This window comes from Anastrepha ludens, chromosome 3 (assembly GCF_028408465.1).
Source record: "Anastrepha ludens isolate Willacy chromosome 3, idAnaLude1.1, whole genome shotgun sequence".
In the NCBI taxonomy this organism is placed as follows: domain Eukaryota; kingdom Metazoa; phylum Arthropoda; class Insecta; order Diptera; family Tephritidae; genus Anastrepha; species Anastrepha ludens.
In genome coordinates this window covers 120445102-120460802 of record NC_071499.1, presented here as the reverse complement: position 1 = coordinate 120460802, position 15701 = coordinate 120445102, and the positions used below count along the sequence as shown (strand labels likewise).

The following is a 15701-nucleotide window of genomic DNA, read 5'->3' as shown; positions in this document are numbered from 1 at the left end:
TTTTGTTGTAAAATTCTAAATAGTTTTTTTTTTATTAACTATCGAAGTTTTTTGCAGCGCTTGAATAATTATCACATTTCTCGTAAAGTAAGTATCCGATTACAACGATTTTTCAACTGCAGACTGATAAAGGATGATATTTTCCAAAAACGTTATTTTTGTTCCGAAACTTGATGTTTTGTTGTTGTAAATAATTTTTTTTAATAAACAATTAAAAATTTAACTAATTTCTGCGCCTCTGGGATGAACATTTTTTAAGGATATTGGCCCCTATTATGAGCAACATTCGATCTTCGACTGTAGTCGAAAGTGCTGATCGAACGAATTTTCATTTGGTATTATGGTGCTCATTCGTTGAAGAATATGACTATTGTGAATTTCGATCGCTCGACGCATTTACAATAGATAATTTTTTCTCAGCTGATACAGCAAATCAAAATAAAAGAAAAACCGATTGTGTTGAAATTCTTTGCTAACATTATTTTTAAAAGGTAAAAAAAGTATTTTTTGTGAAAATGAGTACAACGGAGTTGTGGTTCGACGATTCATCGGACGATGAAAGATTAGTGGAACTAGCTAGAAGTAGGAAACAATTGAGGGACGCATCCAACCACCTAGAAATGGCTTCCACTGAGTAAATTTAGAGCTTTCAAAATGTGTTGACGTACTTAATATTACAGAAATTTCCTTACAGATTTTTAAAGAACTTTAGATTATCTAAAGAGCCGTTTGTGAACCTACTGTCCAGTACAGAAAACCAGTTGCAGCAGTGCACCCGAGCCAAATTGATTCCAAATATTTTAAAGCTAGCCACAGTTCTGCGAGTTTGTGCTCAGGGATCGTACCAATTGAGTATTGGTAATGAAGGTATGCTAGGACTTGCTCAACCCAATGTGTACGATGATGCTGAAGATATTGAAGTGGAGTCAAATAACGGAGAATTAGAAAACATAAGAAATGAAATTTTGAGAATATTATAGAAAAATCTAAAAAGTATTAAATAGAAACCTTTACACCACACTTTCTGTTTTATTTTTGTTATAAATTTTCTTTATTCAATTATTCGTCATTCGAAAAAAATATGAAAATGTATTTCTATAAACATCACAAAAAAAACCATTATTAAGCTTAATCCATTTTGCTGCCGTTCTCACTGGTGGTCCCAAGCAATTCAGCTCCGTTGTAAATTCCTCCCATTTTTTTGCTGCTTGAAGTTTGGTGCAAATCCCTTTTGCAAATTGTGGATTCGCCTTTCTAATTGTTGTTTGGTACTCACGACTTTCGCCCTGCATAATATTAACAAAATTAGTATATATTTATTATTTGGTTACTATAAAACCATAAATAATCGCAAACAACTTACACTTTAACAAGTTTTCCCACTATACGCTACACGATCGAAAGCAAAATTGCATTCGACTCTAAATTCGGTAAACAACGAAAATTTCGATAGGGTTGCACCGCTCATAATACCAAATTGACATTCGATTTTCGATCTTCGACAACCAGCGAATATCGAAGATCGAATACAACTCATAATAGGGGCCATTAACGTAATAAACATCTGTGCATTTATGTATGGAAAAAAATGCGTGCAATTCGAAAAGGATTAATTACAATTAATTTTTTTGTGCCAGAATGCGCGCTTCGACTTACGCGGACGCGCACGAACACACAAACGGTGACTCGCGGGCGGCTTGCGAAAACCCGTGTTTCGGTCACGTCTCAACGCGATATGCTTGCGTAGGATCAGTTTTGCCGACTTTTGCATTACTGGTGTTTACTTGTTTTTAAAGATTGGTCATATAAATAATTTACGTATAACAGAATTTGCGCTTTGACTGTCGCGGAAATGCGTAATGATAATTAAATCAAATGTATTCAAAGGAATGTATGTATAAGCTGTCATGCAAGGTTTCATATACCTATATTTCTTTATTACTAACGTTTATGTTTACATATCAGATCTATACATTGTAAGTTCAGTCAGCAAATGCCCTTAAAATTTCTCGCTGAAAAACAACAACAATTCACGGACGGACACAAAAAGTTAAACAGATATAGAAAGTTATACAGATATCGCATATTCATTTGTTATTTCGAGAAAAAATGAAAATCATTCACGCTTTTTACACTTTTCATGTAGTTTGTTTTTACATAATGGGTATAAATTCAGGCTAGCAAAAATTAGGTCCATTCTGAGAGTGGCGGGTGAAAATAGAGGCGAAATTAGAAGACCCGTATCGCGCCGTTTGTTTATGTTAGTTCGAATTTTTTTTTAATCGGCCTTCGAAGTTTGCAGTCAAATGCCGATTTTCAGTATATTGTTTATATGGTTTTTTGGCTATAACTCGTCGACTAATTGATATTTTTTCAATCTGTAAAAGCCAAATTATTGCTAGAGACCTGTGCAACAATTACAATTTTTGAAAAAATTGATTTCGAAAATTTGTATGGTACTTATGAGGCAAAATGTTGGAAAAATTATTTTTTTTCATGTTTTTTGAAAATATTTTCCACAAAACTAAGTGTTTTTTACTTTTTTTGTGGTCTATAATATGCTTCTCAGTTTCTTTATTGAATTTCATTTGAAAAAAAATTGTCTTAGTCGATAATTTGCGCTTTAGGTATACAGTCATAATACAAAACTTGCGTTTTTTGAGCTTAATATTAATTTATTTCTCATTTTTTATTTACCAATTTTGTTCAGTGTTGGTTTTGAAGAAACATAGAAAAAGAAAATATAAAAATATGGAAAAAAATATAATTTTGAAATGTTAATAATGAAAAGTTTTAAGTAGAAAAATAAAATAAATTAAATTAATAATTTGGCCAGCTGCCGTTTAGCAGGCGGCTGTGGATCAACATCACTGCTCTCTCTAATGTCTTGGTCATCGTCATCATCATCAGAGAGATCAATTATTTCGTCCAACAGATATTCTGGATTTTCATCTGTGCCTTCCCCTTCTTCCTCTGTTTCCTCGTCTTCCTCTTCTTCAAAGGTGTTTTTATACCACCAACAAATTTCAGCGAGTATCGCATCTGGAGATTTCTTTCCTCTGTACCTGAAACGAAAAAAGTTTTCAATCGTTAACATGTTTAAATTGTGCACTCTGACCAAGATATTAGAAAAATCTAGGAATTCAAAATATGCACACTCTATAGTTACCTTATTTCAAATGGAAGCGCAGTTTGGTGATGACGTTCGCCTTGCTCATCAGATTCAGTTGGCAACTGTTGAGCGAGTTTTTCAAGATGCTGATGCAAGAGATGAATTTTGTATGACATATTAACCCAAATTTCAGCGAAAGCTGCCAACATGTTTGCAACAGATTGCCTGTAGTTTTCTTCGCGTTCTTTACCCAAAAGTCCTTTGATGACTGCTTTCAATGCGAGCCATGATTTAATTCTCGGTCTGTCAGAACTTGCTCAAAATCTTGACGACTCATTAGTTTCCGTATGTCGGGACCATTAACAACCCCTTTGGCCTTACTTAGTCCTGGGAAAATGTCTTTCAAGCGGTTGAATACTGCTGGTCTTTTTGCGATACATTTCAAAAAATTTTTAGCAATGCCAAGTTTAATGTGGAGCAACGGCAACAAAATTTTCATTTCAGGAACAAGACTTTCGTGTAGCCTATTGTCATTAGGCCATTTTCGCCCAATTCGACTACTCCAGTTATGTTGTTTGTACTGGTTTCTTCCTTTAATACCTTCTCCGTATCTTGAATCCCAATCGCACAAAAAACACGGATATTTTGGACGGCCAGATGCTGTTAAGCCTGTAATCAAGGAAATTACTTTGAGGTCACAGCAAATGCGCTATTGGTGTTCGTTATATTTCACTACTTCCAGAATGTCTTTCAATTTATCGAAAGTTTCACTAGTGTCAGTGCTATACGCAATCAGAACAGAAGGCATTCTATTTGTCTTGTGCAAAAGCACAACTTTTAGGCTGATTAGTGAACTATCGATAAAGAGACGCCAATCATCTTTTTTATAGGTTAACCCTATCGCCTCCATTAACTTTTCAATATCGTTGCAATAAGCGAAATTTTTTGCATCATTGACATTGAAGAACTTTTGTAACTCTTTTTGGCGTTTTCGATATGCTGTTACTTTTGTACCTTTCGTCAGCAAATTATTTCCTTTCAAAAATGAAGCCAGTCGTTCTGATTTTTTCTGAGTCAAACAAAAATTTGCAACAATTCCATCCAATTGGTTTTGTGTTATTAGGATTGGGTCCTTTGATGTTTTATAGGATGTACCTTCACCAGGGTTGAATTCTGAGGAGAAATCCATGGGTGTAGCAGCGGTGGTTGTAGTACTGATACCTGTTTGAAGATCAGTACTTCGGTATGTTGGTACTGGAACGAATTCTGAGTGCGGTAAAGGTAATTGGACACTTGACACTGCTACATAAGTTTTATTTTGGGTTTTTTTACATTAGTTTTATGTAATGAATGTGTGTATATCGCACAAATTTTCGACTGATACTATATTTTTTTCCATGATATTTATGTGATGGATTGAAAACTATATTTTAGATAAGAAAAAAAGCGAAAAACAATGAGTTGCTTGCCAGATATTAAGAAATAATAAGGAAAACGTTAATTTTTCGAACATTTTGTGACTTTCGTCTAAGTAGCTGCCAAAGTATTTAATCCCGTAATTTTCTTTTCAAATTACATTTATTTAAGAAACTGAGAAGCATATTATAGACCACACAAAATGCAAAAAAGACTTAGTTTTGTTGAAAATATTGTATTTTCAAAAAACAAAAAAAAAATAATTTTTCCAACATTTTGCCTCATAAGTACCATACAAATTTTCGAAATCAATTTTTTCAAAAATTGTAATTGTTGCACAGGTCTCTAGCAATAATTTGGCTTTTACAGATTGAAAAAATATCAATTAGTCGACGAGTTATAGCCAAAAAACCATATAAACAATATACTGAAAATCGGCATTTGACTGCAAACTTCGAAGGCCGATTAAAAAAAAATTCGAACTAACATAAACAAACGGCGCGATACGGGTCTTCTAATTTCGCCTCTATTTTCACCCGCCACTCTCAGAATGGACCTAATTTTTGCTAGCCTGAATTTGTTCCACAGTGTAATTTTAGATTGATCGTGGGCGGAAAATATTTTGCACTCGATGGAATTTTTATCTTTTGGAATAAAATAATGGAACTGCCTCGTATTTTTCAAAGTTTGCGCTTTGGAATAGCGCTTTTTCAACTTACTAGAGTGATTTTCATGTTCTTTTTTATTACAGTAATCAAAATTAATTTTCTTAGAATTGACTTTTGCCCAATCATACAACTGTTTCGGTCCCGTAATTTTCACCGGGATTTTATCTCGCAAGCTTGCATGGTACGCATCTCTCTTTATAGCACCACCAATACCATCGCAGGCACCTTTCCCATGTGCAGAGGCAAAAAAGTGCCACTCGGCATCGATGCCAAAATCCTTTTTGTGAAATATATTAGTACATTTATAAAATTGTACTTGTTTTTGTACTGTGAGGCCGCCCCGTCGGAAAAATAATAGATTTTCTTCACATTTCGTTTACCAAACTGTTTAATCAAATATTGAATCAATTTAGAATTGAACAAATTGACTGCGGAACTGTCATGTTCCAATGCTTCACAACGTAAGGATGTATTGTTGCCTGCGTTATGTTCCAGTATTCTGATTGCACAGAATTTTGAACACGACATGCGTAATTTTCGGAGAAATCAAGGCAAACGACGTATTCTTTTTCAATCACATTCTTTTTAATATCGACGAAATACTGTGCTTGTGATTTCGCGAGAAAATCATGTTTTAAAACAAATTTTTCTAGTAAATTATTGATATTATCAATTTTTATTTCGTTATCAACAGCCGCACAAGTGAAATTAGGATCTTCTTGATCATTATCTTCAGTAGTAATAATTTCGTTAGGGAAATTTTCAACGGGATTCGGAGGATCATTTTTGAAAGTTAGGCCAACCTGTAAATGATGCATTTATAATTATAAGTACACTTAATACGGTATTTTAACAAGTATGTGGAACATACAACTTTTCCTTGGTATAAAGATGTCCTGCAAGAACGGCACACAAATTGTCCAGCTATTTCACTAAATTTCGCATTTTGGTCACTTATTCGGACTAGATTTGTGTAAACACGACTCTGGTTTTGTTTTCCGAGAGGGTTACAACAACGATTTGGATTTGGCATTGTATTAGTCTATACTTAGTTTTGTACACATTAACGTACGCGATTTACATAAATCACAGTTTTTATTATCACCGAAACACATCACCACAGCAGTCGGAAGGAGACTAGACACAACTAATGACAATGCCGGCAAAACTGATCCTACGCAAGCATATCGCGTTGAGACGTGTCCGAAACACGGTTTTTCGCAAGCCGCCCGCGAGTCGCCGTTTGTGTGTTCGTGCGCGTCCGCGTAAGTCGAAGCGCGCATTCTGGCACAAAAAAATTAATTGTAATTAATCCTTTTCGAATTGCACGCATTTTTTTCCATACATAAATGCACAGATGTTTATTACGTTAATATCCTTAAAAAAATTTCATCCCAGAGGCGCAGAAATTAGTTAAATTTTTAATTGTTTATTAAAAAAAATTATTTACAACAACAAAACATCAAGTTTCGGAACAAAAATAACGTTTTTGGAAAATATCACCCTTTATCAGTCTGCAGTTGAAAAATCGTTGTAATCGGATACTTACTTTACGAGAAATGTGATAATTATTCAAGCGCTGCAAAAAAATTCGATAGTTAATAAAACAAAAACTATTTAGAATTTTACAACAAAATTTTCTGAGTGTGCTTCTGGATGATATAACTCAGTCCTGGCTGAAATTCATTGCAAAATATTCACTTTGTTAATTTTGTGGCCCACTTGATAAAAGTATCAGTTATTATATTTTTATTTTTATTTTTTTCTTTATTATTTCTTTAATATGTAATTTATTTTCAAGTTTCGTTTGCATCGTCATCATTAGCACTACAGTCTTGTGCGGACCATTGCAACCACTTTTCGCTGTACTTTTGTTTATTATATTTAAGTTATTAAATTTTATTTGTATTATTTACTAGCTGTAACCGGCGCGCGTTGCTACGCCAAAACTAAAATAAATTTAAGAATAACTTTAAAGAAAAATCAGTACACAAATGTCATTGTGAGACAGTGATATTATACTTTTATGGAGACCTAGCACAACTTGTAGGTATAGAAAAACTAAGAACAATGGCATAGGGGAAATATCCAATACACCACCAAAATCTCATTTTATGGCCAAAAACCCGTTTTTCAGTAGGTTGATGTGAACAATCACTCCTAACTTCGCCAATTTTCACCCGATTTCTAATTTTGTTTTTTAGTTCGAAAGAACCAAAGCAAGCCTTTTTGACAGTGTGTTCATAATAACAATGGAATATGCTGTAGGGAGATTTCAGAATCTCGCTAGTCGGCTAAAGTTGATGATAGAAATTCTTTGAAGCAAATTTATAACGCTGGAGGAGACAATAGCAGCATACAAAAATGCGGAAAAAGGATTTCGTTTTATAAACTACGCTGCACATTAGTGGCAAATAATAATCAGCCACTTTATAGTATTAATAATACAAATAAAAGAGACTCAACAAAGAATCTTGGTTCAAACAGTATTTTTCAGATATCTTCGAAAGTTCTAACCAGTTCTGTTCTATGCAGTACAGTACCGTACCACACCGTACTCTTATGTATACATATAAACTCCAATAAATATTATGTATCTATAATAACGCATCAAAACATTCCCTAATTCCTATTCAGCGTCAGTTATACCTACATACCAAATTAGTAAAAAAAACAAATCTTAAAACTCACACAACTCTATGAATTTTCATCCAATTACAGTAAAATATAGCTCATTCGACGCAAAATTGAATTTACTATAAAATAGTGTACTAAAAAAAATCCTCAATATCGGATAATATCGTAAAAATGATGTCAAAGTTGAAAAAATGGAAAAAAACAAAAAATTCCAAAAACTTAAAACTACAGTCTGGTCAGTTTTCAATTTAAAAAAATTATGAACACACTGTCTTTGGAACTAAAAAACAAAATAAGAAATCGGATGGAAATTGGCAAAGTTAGAAGTGAACCCACTGAAAAACGTTTTTTTTTTTTCCAAAAAATGAGATTTTGGGGGTGTATTGGAAATTTCCCCTATACCCTTTTTTTTAATTTTTCTATACCTACAGTGTATTTAATTCATTCTAAACCATTTTATTGATTTTGTTTATTTCGAAAAAATTGTTGCATTACAAAGTTTAGCTTCATTCGATGTTTATTGAAGTGCTGTAGGATACACAATATTTCTTGTTTTTCCATCTGGTGCGTAGACGAATAAATCAGAAGGCTTTCCGACACGAGAGCAAACCACATAGAGCTATCCATGTTAGAAGCATGGATTCTCTAAATTTAATCCACACACTTGTAACGATTGTTTTTGTGCTTTGTTAATAGTCATTGCGAAAGCGAGTCGCACCGGGAATTGTAAACGTTTGAATTCGAATGGCATATCTGTCGAGTTCATTGGGATACGTGGCAACATTACGTCTTCACCTTTGAATTTTCAGTCAAAATTGTTGCCTAGATAACATTGTTTATCATTTTCTTGACTGAGAGTCTGGTTCCGTTGCAAAGTCGTGGTGGATTTATGGTGGAAAAAGAATGGTGGATACGCCAAACATTATCGATGGACTTGCATGTTGGTGCCTCAGTGTTTTGTAGTTTCAATGCTGAATACGCTGTTCGGCCACTATCCAAAAGAGTTGAACGGGGCAGGAGTTGCTACTCTGTAGCGCCACCTGGTGGCAAGTGGCATCAATGAGCATATTCCACAAACCTTCTCCGTGGAAAAATACATATATATACCAATTTTTATAATAATCGGTCCAGTAGTTTTTGAGTTCATCGATGACATACAGACAAACATTCATTTTTATATATAAAAATTATTCTTTTGTTTTTAATGACTGTTATTACTGATGAATGAATGACTGATTGTTATTTCTATTTATTCTATTGTTATTTTCATTGTAATTCCTATTTCTCACAGCACCGATTTTTTTTCCTATATTTTGTTTCACTTTTAATTATTGAAATTTAAAACGATGAGCATTTTATGATTTTCTTTTTTTTTTAATAACGTTTTCCCCTCTTTCTTTAATAGCATTAGCATTGGCTCTGAGCTGGACCTTCAGCGAGTGGTAGAGCACACAAGCATTCCTCTAAACGAGTTATAATACACTGCGATTGGCCTGAGCGTAATCGCGGAAGGCAATAAAAGGTGGTCTCTGACTGCTAACGCAGGGTCTCCAAGGCCCGCTGGCCAAAACTGAATCTTAAAAGGACAAAATGTCTGCTTGGATTCAACAGATCAACTACCAGCGTCCTCACAGCTATTATAACGGGTCACTGCACTATTGGCACCCTACCAAATAGAATGGGTGTACCTCACAATGACTTCTGGAGGAGCTGTGGAGATGAAGAAGAAATTGAATGTCCTGCTCTTCAAAGTAGGCGTGCCAAATATCTTGGCGAGTATTTCTTTGAAAACCTGGGAAATTTTAAAAATGTTTCACTGGAGCGACTAGTTACCTTCTTGAAAAGATCTAAGTGGTTTAAGCAACTCAGTTAGGGGTAGGAAAACAAATGGAGGGGTCACCGAGTGTGTTGTGTTAAACATACAACCTGACTAACCTAACCTAACTTTAATAGCGTTTTTTCCTCACCCTTTTATCAAGTTCGGATATTTCTCTGTTTATTATTTTATTTATTTATATATGTGTGTGTTTTTTTGTTTTTTGGTCTTTTTATTTATTTTTTATTGCCGTATTAAGGAACCTTTATGGTCTTGAGACATGAAAATTGAAGAAACCCAATCGGTATCAATTGAAAAGTATTTTTATTCATAAGATCAATTTTTTATTTACAAAAAACAAAAAAAAATTTTTTTCAATGACAATAATAAAAAAAATGCTTCCCTTGACGTAGCACATGCCACTGGCGTAACTGATTGCGCTGCTCAGGTGCGTCTGAAAAAATTCGGTCGATTATTCATCAGGAGATATGTCGTTATGGTGGGCGGCAGATTTACAAAAAAAAAAATTCTAGATATTGTATCTGTTTATTGGAAAAACAAAAAAAAAAGTTTTTTTTCACGTTTTCGCTCATAAAAAATAGAAAAATTGATTATAAAAGTATAAGTCTGCTACCCGCGAGAGCCACTAGTCTACTCAATAACATATTAAAATTTCAAATAAATCGGTTCAGTACTTTTTGAGAAATTACCAAAGCCAACTCGGAAAAAATAGTTTCGAGAAAAACAGGGTTAACGCGCTTATATCTGGGCGTCGTACTCCAAACCGTCCCGTTTTAAAAGACTGTAACGTCTAAACTACAACGAATTTCAATATAAAAATTTGCAAGTATATTTTTGAAAGTGTAAACTGTCATAACATAAAAAAATCGATTTTTTCGAAATTCTAGATCAGAAAGGTGCCTTAAACAAGCAACCTAACCTTAATAGCGTTTTTTCCTCTACCTTTTATCAAGTTAGGATATTTCTCTGTTTATTATTTTATTTATCTATACATATGTTTGTTTTTTTTTTTGCCCATTATCTTATTTTATTTTATTGCAGTGCTAAAAAGTGTTAATACATAATTGATTTGTTGTGATATTTTGCTTTATTTATAATGACAATGATTAGCATTTGCCCTCAACCTTTTCGACACCACCTTCTGGTTTAGTGCTGGCACGTGTTTTTTTGCATTCTTTGACCACTGCTTTCAGCATTTCAATTTCTTCTTTAATAAAATCCAACTCTTTTTCGACCTCGTGACGTTGGTAAGCGGGATCACGTCCTGAAAATGGCAACGCAAACTTATGTTTAAATTTAAATATTCATTTGAATGAGTTTACAGGTAATTTTTTGCTTAAAAAATTATTATTTTTAACAATCTTTCTTATCTTCTATGAAAACAGTATCTGCAAATCCTTAGCAGTTGCTGATCTCACTTTGGTATAATTCTCAATTAGCTCATACACTCGGGACGATCTCACGATAGTGGGTTCAACGTTATCGTAACGACCCGGCCAAGGACTGCCACCCTAGCAGCATTCTCCAAACATGTATGAGGAATTCTTATGCCGTTGCAACAACAAAAACTCCGGAAAAGGCCTGTCACCTATCGCCTTCATTTGCACTTGTTGTCTCACTCACCTTGTCTGCGTCGCAACATCCGATAAATATCGCGTATACCATCCAACGCACGATCTTTATTGAGTTCATTCGTTGCAACACAATCTTTTGCATTTGCCAAAATACGCTCCCAACGCAGACACTCGCTGCGCGCCTGATTATATGAACGTTCCAGCTCAGCCAAATCGTTTTTCAAGCCCAACACCGTAAGCGCTGCCTCGTTGGTCACCTTCACCATACGTTTACGCATTTCTTCGATTTCTAAAAATTTTTCCTGCTCCAAACGTGAAATTTCAACTTGAGCCAACACTGCCAACACAATACAAGAAATTTATGGAATAAAAAGAAAGAAAAAAACCAAAACAAAAGGAAGCACCCAAACATACTCAGCGCATCACAGCGATCCATGCAATCTTTCACCGAATCAAATAACTCAGACTTCTCCACCACCTCCTGTATAACGGTCTCATATGGTTCCAATTCGTTCACAGTCGTCTTGAGCACATCACGAAATTCATTCAGCTCCGATATGGCACTCTTAAATTTTTCAATATTTTCCGTTAGTTCTGCATGTAGTGCCGTTTCTTCTGCCACTTTCTTCTCTGCTATGCGTTTTTTATCATCACAATCTTTTATAAAACTGTTCACTTCTACGAAGCGTTTGCGCAAATTTGCTTGTATTTTATAGAGTTTGCGTATGCGATTGGCATTACTTGCCGCCTGACGCTTAGAATTCTCAAGCATTTCGTCTTGTAGGCGCAGCATAGCCGAATGTTCGCGTTCATTGCGTATGTAAAGCAATTCAATGGAGTCGCCTGCCGAATCCCAATTTGGCGGTTTTCTTTTAGTTTGGGGGAGGAAAAATGCAAAGTTCATATAGCATAAACAGTAGTCAAACTAGCGGTAAAAATACTCACACGAAATACGCATCTTGCTGCTTCGATTCGATGTAATCGCCAACCGCCTTCTCAGGACTCAAATCCAAATTACCGATAACATCGATTTTTGTTGTAGGTTTGAGACGTGGCATTTTTCAGTATTCAATATAAAAAAGCTAAGCGGCAATCAAATTTTTAAACTTGAAATAGCAATAAAAAATATGTACATATGTGGCCTCAGAAAAACGTTCCCAATTTAATTTTTTGACTGCTGCCTTAGCTTGTTTATTCAAATTTATTAATTCGCGTTGTCTTGACAACGAAATCACTGGGTGGCTTTCCATGCTGGTGAAGTGCGTATTCAAATAATTGCAATACTTTCGGTGATTTGATTGTTTAATGGAGTAAATAAGTAACGCGAAAGCACATTCATTTTTTGGTGGGGCTTACCAGCAATAAGTGAGACCAAAGCGTGCCAAAATATTTGAAAGTTATGCTCAAATACTTGTGACGTTTTGCATATTAAAATTTAGTTAGGAAATTGCCTCAGTAATCAGGCTGACCCAGAGCTATAAGCTATAACTTCCCAACAGTCGATTCTTTTTGTATTAGGTGCGCAACTAAGTTCTCGATGTTTTTTTTTTTTTTTTTTTTTGACAAAATACAACTTTATTCTGAAAAAATGTGAATCAATGAAAGTATTGCCCATCGCTGGCTACTACTTTTCACCATCTTTCTGGTAGATCTCCTATACCGTCGCGGTAAAACTGTTCATTTTGAGGTATCCATATGATTGGAACTGCTGGTCAGCTAGACCAAGTGCCATCAATCGGAACAGGTAATAATCGGACGGTGCAATATCTGGAGAATATGGCGGGTGGAGTAGGATTTTCCATTTCAGTGTTTCCAGGTAGGTTTTAACGTGTTTGGCCGAGCGTTGTCATGCTGTAGAATCATTTTTTCATGCCTCTCCGCGTGTTGCGGCCGCTTCTCGTGCAGTGCTCGGCTCAATCGCATCAATTTAAGTCGATACCGATCCCCAGTGATGGTTTCGCTTGGTTTTAACAGTTCATAATAAATAACACCAACTTGATCCCACCAAATACATAGCATAACCTTCGCAGCGTGAATATTCGGCCGATGCAACGACATGGAAGCATTACCGGGCAGTCATCATGACTTTCTTTTCTTTGGATTGCTGTAATGAATATATTATTCATCACCCGTCACGAAGCGATGAAAAAAACCCTTCCGTTTTTGCCGCTGGAGCACAGCCGAAAAAACGACGTTCAACATCACCTGGGCTTAACTCATAAGAAACCCAAGTCCGCTGTTTCTGAATCATTCCCAAAGCATGCCATCGCTTGGAAATGGATTGACGGGTAATTCCTAATACTGAAGCCAGCTCTTCTTGCGTTTGACAGGGATCCTCATTGGGCAATGCCTCCAATTTAGCGTCTTCGAATGTTTTTGGCCTTCTTTCACGTGGACGATCGTCAACATTAAAATCACCGTCTTTGAAGCGACGGAACCAATCTCGGCACGTTGTTTCACTTAAAGCAGCATCTCATAAACTTTTTGTAGCTCTCGATGCGCTTCAGCCGCTGTTTTTTCGTATGAAGATGAAACTCAACACTTCCCGCAAATGACGATTATTCGGCACATAATCAGACATTTTCACAAAACCAAAGTACATATATGATACCAAAACAAAATCACTAATGTGTCGAAGCAGTATGTTTACCATATGTATAAGCTTGGTTTTAACGGAGCGATCTGGATTTGAACCCAGCAAAGAATTTTCACTTCAGCAGGATTCTGCAAATGTATGGGAAATGTTTTATGTTGTTATAACAATAACGACAACAACAAAGCTTTGGCATTCGTAATGGAATTGAAGATCGTTTGTTTAGGGTTTAAGTTGAATTCCCGTCCCTTGTGCAATTTTTCTATCAAATACAGCATTCTTTGTTGCTCCCAAATTTCCACTCATCCTAAAGCTCATTATCTGCCAGTGTTTTCAGAAGCTTAACTCTAAAAAAGGGTCATTGGAACCCTTCTTGTAAATGTCGCGTTTTAGTTTTTAGTTATATAAGCCTGCGAAGCACCGAAAGATGACGCCAAACACACGTTCTTTAGTTGCGACAGGAAAGAGATGCTCTGAGGGGCATCGCGCTAAACAATGTAATTGGCGAGATGCTTGAACGCGCGTGTAACTAGAATGCGGTTAAAAGATACGTTGAAGGCGTAGTATCATACAACAAAGCATAGCCTCACAACTAGAAACTTAAGACGATGAGCCTATATCATGAACCTGGCTACATCCATGATGGACCCAGTCTTGGGTGAATAGAATTGGTCCATTTCATAGACGTCGTTCTGCGCCCTCCCCAAGTAATGCAGAAAGTAGTCGCGGAAACGGGAATTTCCCCAGAAGACGAGAAGGGAAGGAACAAGAAGAAAACCACGTTTTAGTGGCCACACCACTCGACGCAGTAAACAACGGTCGCTATAAGTGTAAAGGCGTTTTGAGCCCTACCTCACCTACCAAAAAAAAACAAATAGAGGCATATTAAGGATTTTATCTCTTTCAGATCAAGGATTTTATCTCTCTGCCTCTCGTTCAGTCCTTCTCGCTCACTCTCTCTATCTCTCCCTCTGTCGCACTCTCTACCGCTTACGCTCTCCTTCTCGCTCACTCTCTCTGTCTTTCTAGGCATTTACAATATTATTTGACAATTTTCAATATTGAAGGAAAAATATTTAAATTTTACATTTTGTATACTTTTTATTACTTTTTAATTTAATTTCCGTATTTTTTATGTATGTATCGTAGTGTTGCATTTATATACTTGTGACATTAATCAAAATACATAATGAATACACATAAATAGCACAATTACGGAAGGCAAAAAAAGGAAATATTTTAGAGTTTTTTTTTCCAATAATTATTTTTACACTTCGCTTAATTTTAAACTGCACATTTTTTCATGGATTTTGGGTAGTATTGGCAAATAGTAGTATTTTAAGAAATTTTACAACAACTGAAAAAGTATATTTAAACCCGTGACTATTATGTTTTATCACTTTAATTATTTTATTTTTTATTGATGTTAAGTAATTTTTTTTGTGATGTATTTGAAATGCTTTTTTCAATGCAACATAATTTTGTAAATTTTTTATTTTAAAATGCCCATATTTCTTAGTGTCTCTAAGTCCTATGTTGTTGGTAATTATTTTTTTTTTTTATTATTACAATTTTTATTTCAAATGCTTCTTATCTATTTTTAGTTCCACTTTTTATAGTTTCAATTATTACGTTTCATTTTTTTTTTTTCTTAAAATTTAAGGAAAATATTCTAATTCCTTATTTTCCCCCATTTTGATATTAAGCCATAATTTTTAAGCATTTTTCTATTTTTTCTCTCTCTCTCTCTCTGTTATTAGTGCAGTTATGCGCTGCATTTGTGTATTTGAAAATGGCAGGGAGTTATAATATGTTCGGATATTAATTAATGATTGCGAAGTGGAATTTTTTTATTCTTGTATAT

General features: G+C 35.0%; 2 protein-coding genes across 2 annotated transcripts; one reads left to right on the top strand and one right to left on the bottom strand.

The window, feature by feature from the left end:
- Positions 1-259: 259 nt before the first annotated feature.
- LOC128858927 (uncharacterized) lies at positions 260-1020 on the top strand. The gene is made up of 2 exons (XM_054095516.1): positions 260-634; positions 695-1020. The coding sequence occupies exons 1-2, from the start codon at positions 516-518 to the stop codon at positions 978-980; spliced, it is 405 nt and encodes a 134-aa protein (XP_053951491.1). The 5' UTR covers positions 260-515; the 3' UTR covers positions 981-1020.
- A 9668-nt stretch (positions 1021-10688) lies between these two features.
- On the bottom strand, positions 10689-12427 carry LOC128856736 (kinetochore protein Nuf2-like). Its single transcript, XM_054092049.1, has 4 exons — positions 12190-12427; positions 11659-12113; positions 11294-11581; positions 10689-10934 (listed from the first exon to the last, which is right to left on the bottom strand). The coding sequence occupies exons 1-4, from the start codon at positions 12300-12302 to the stop codon at positions 10777-10779; spliced, it is 1014 nt and encodes a 337-aa protein (XP_053948024.1). The 5' UTR covers positions 12303-12427; the 3' UTR covers positions 10689-10776.
- Positions 12428-15701: the final 3274 nt, after the last annotated feature.

What these genes read in the sequence shown, in the direction of transcription:
- LOC128856736 (XM_054092049.1), bottom strand. Translation starts at nt 12,302, where the DNA reads ATGCCACGTCTCAAACCTACAACAAAAATCGATGTTATCGGTAATTTG. An exon ending in CAGCAAGATGCGTATTTCGT is followed by an intron (nt 12,114 to 12,189) that starts GTGAGTATTTTT and finishes CCAAACTAAAAG; the next exon opens with AAAACCGCCAAATTGGGATT. An exon ending in GGATCGCTGTGATGCGCTGA is followed by an intron (nt 11,582 to 11,658) that starts GTATGTTTGGGT and finishes TTGTGTTGGCAG; the next exon opens with TGTTGGCTCAAGTTGAAATT.
- LOC128858927 (XM_054095516.1), top strand. Translation starts at nt 516, where the DNA reads ATGAGTACAACGGAGTTGTGGTTCGACGATTCATCGGACGATGAAAGA. An exon ending in CTAGAAATGGCTTCCACTGA is followed by an intron (nt 635 to 694) that starts GTAAATTTAGAG and finishes ATTTCCTTACAG; the next exon opens with ATTTTTAAAGAACTTTAGAT.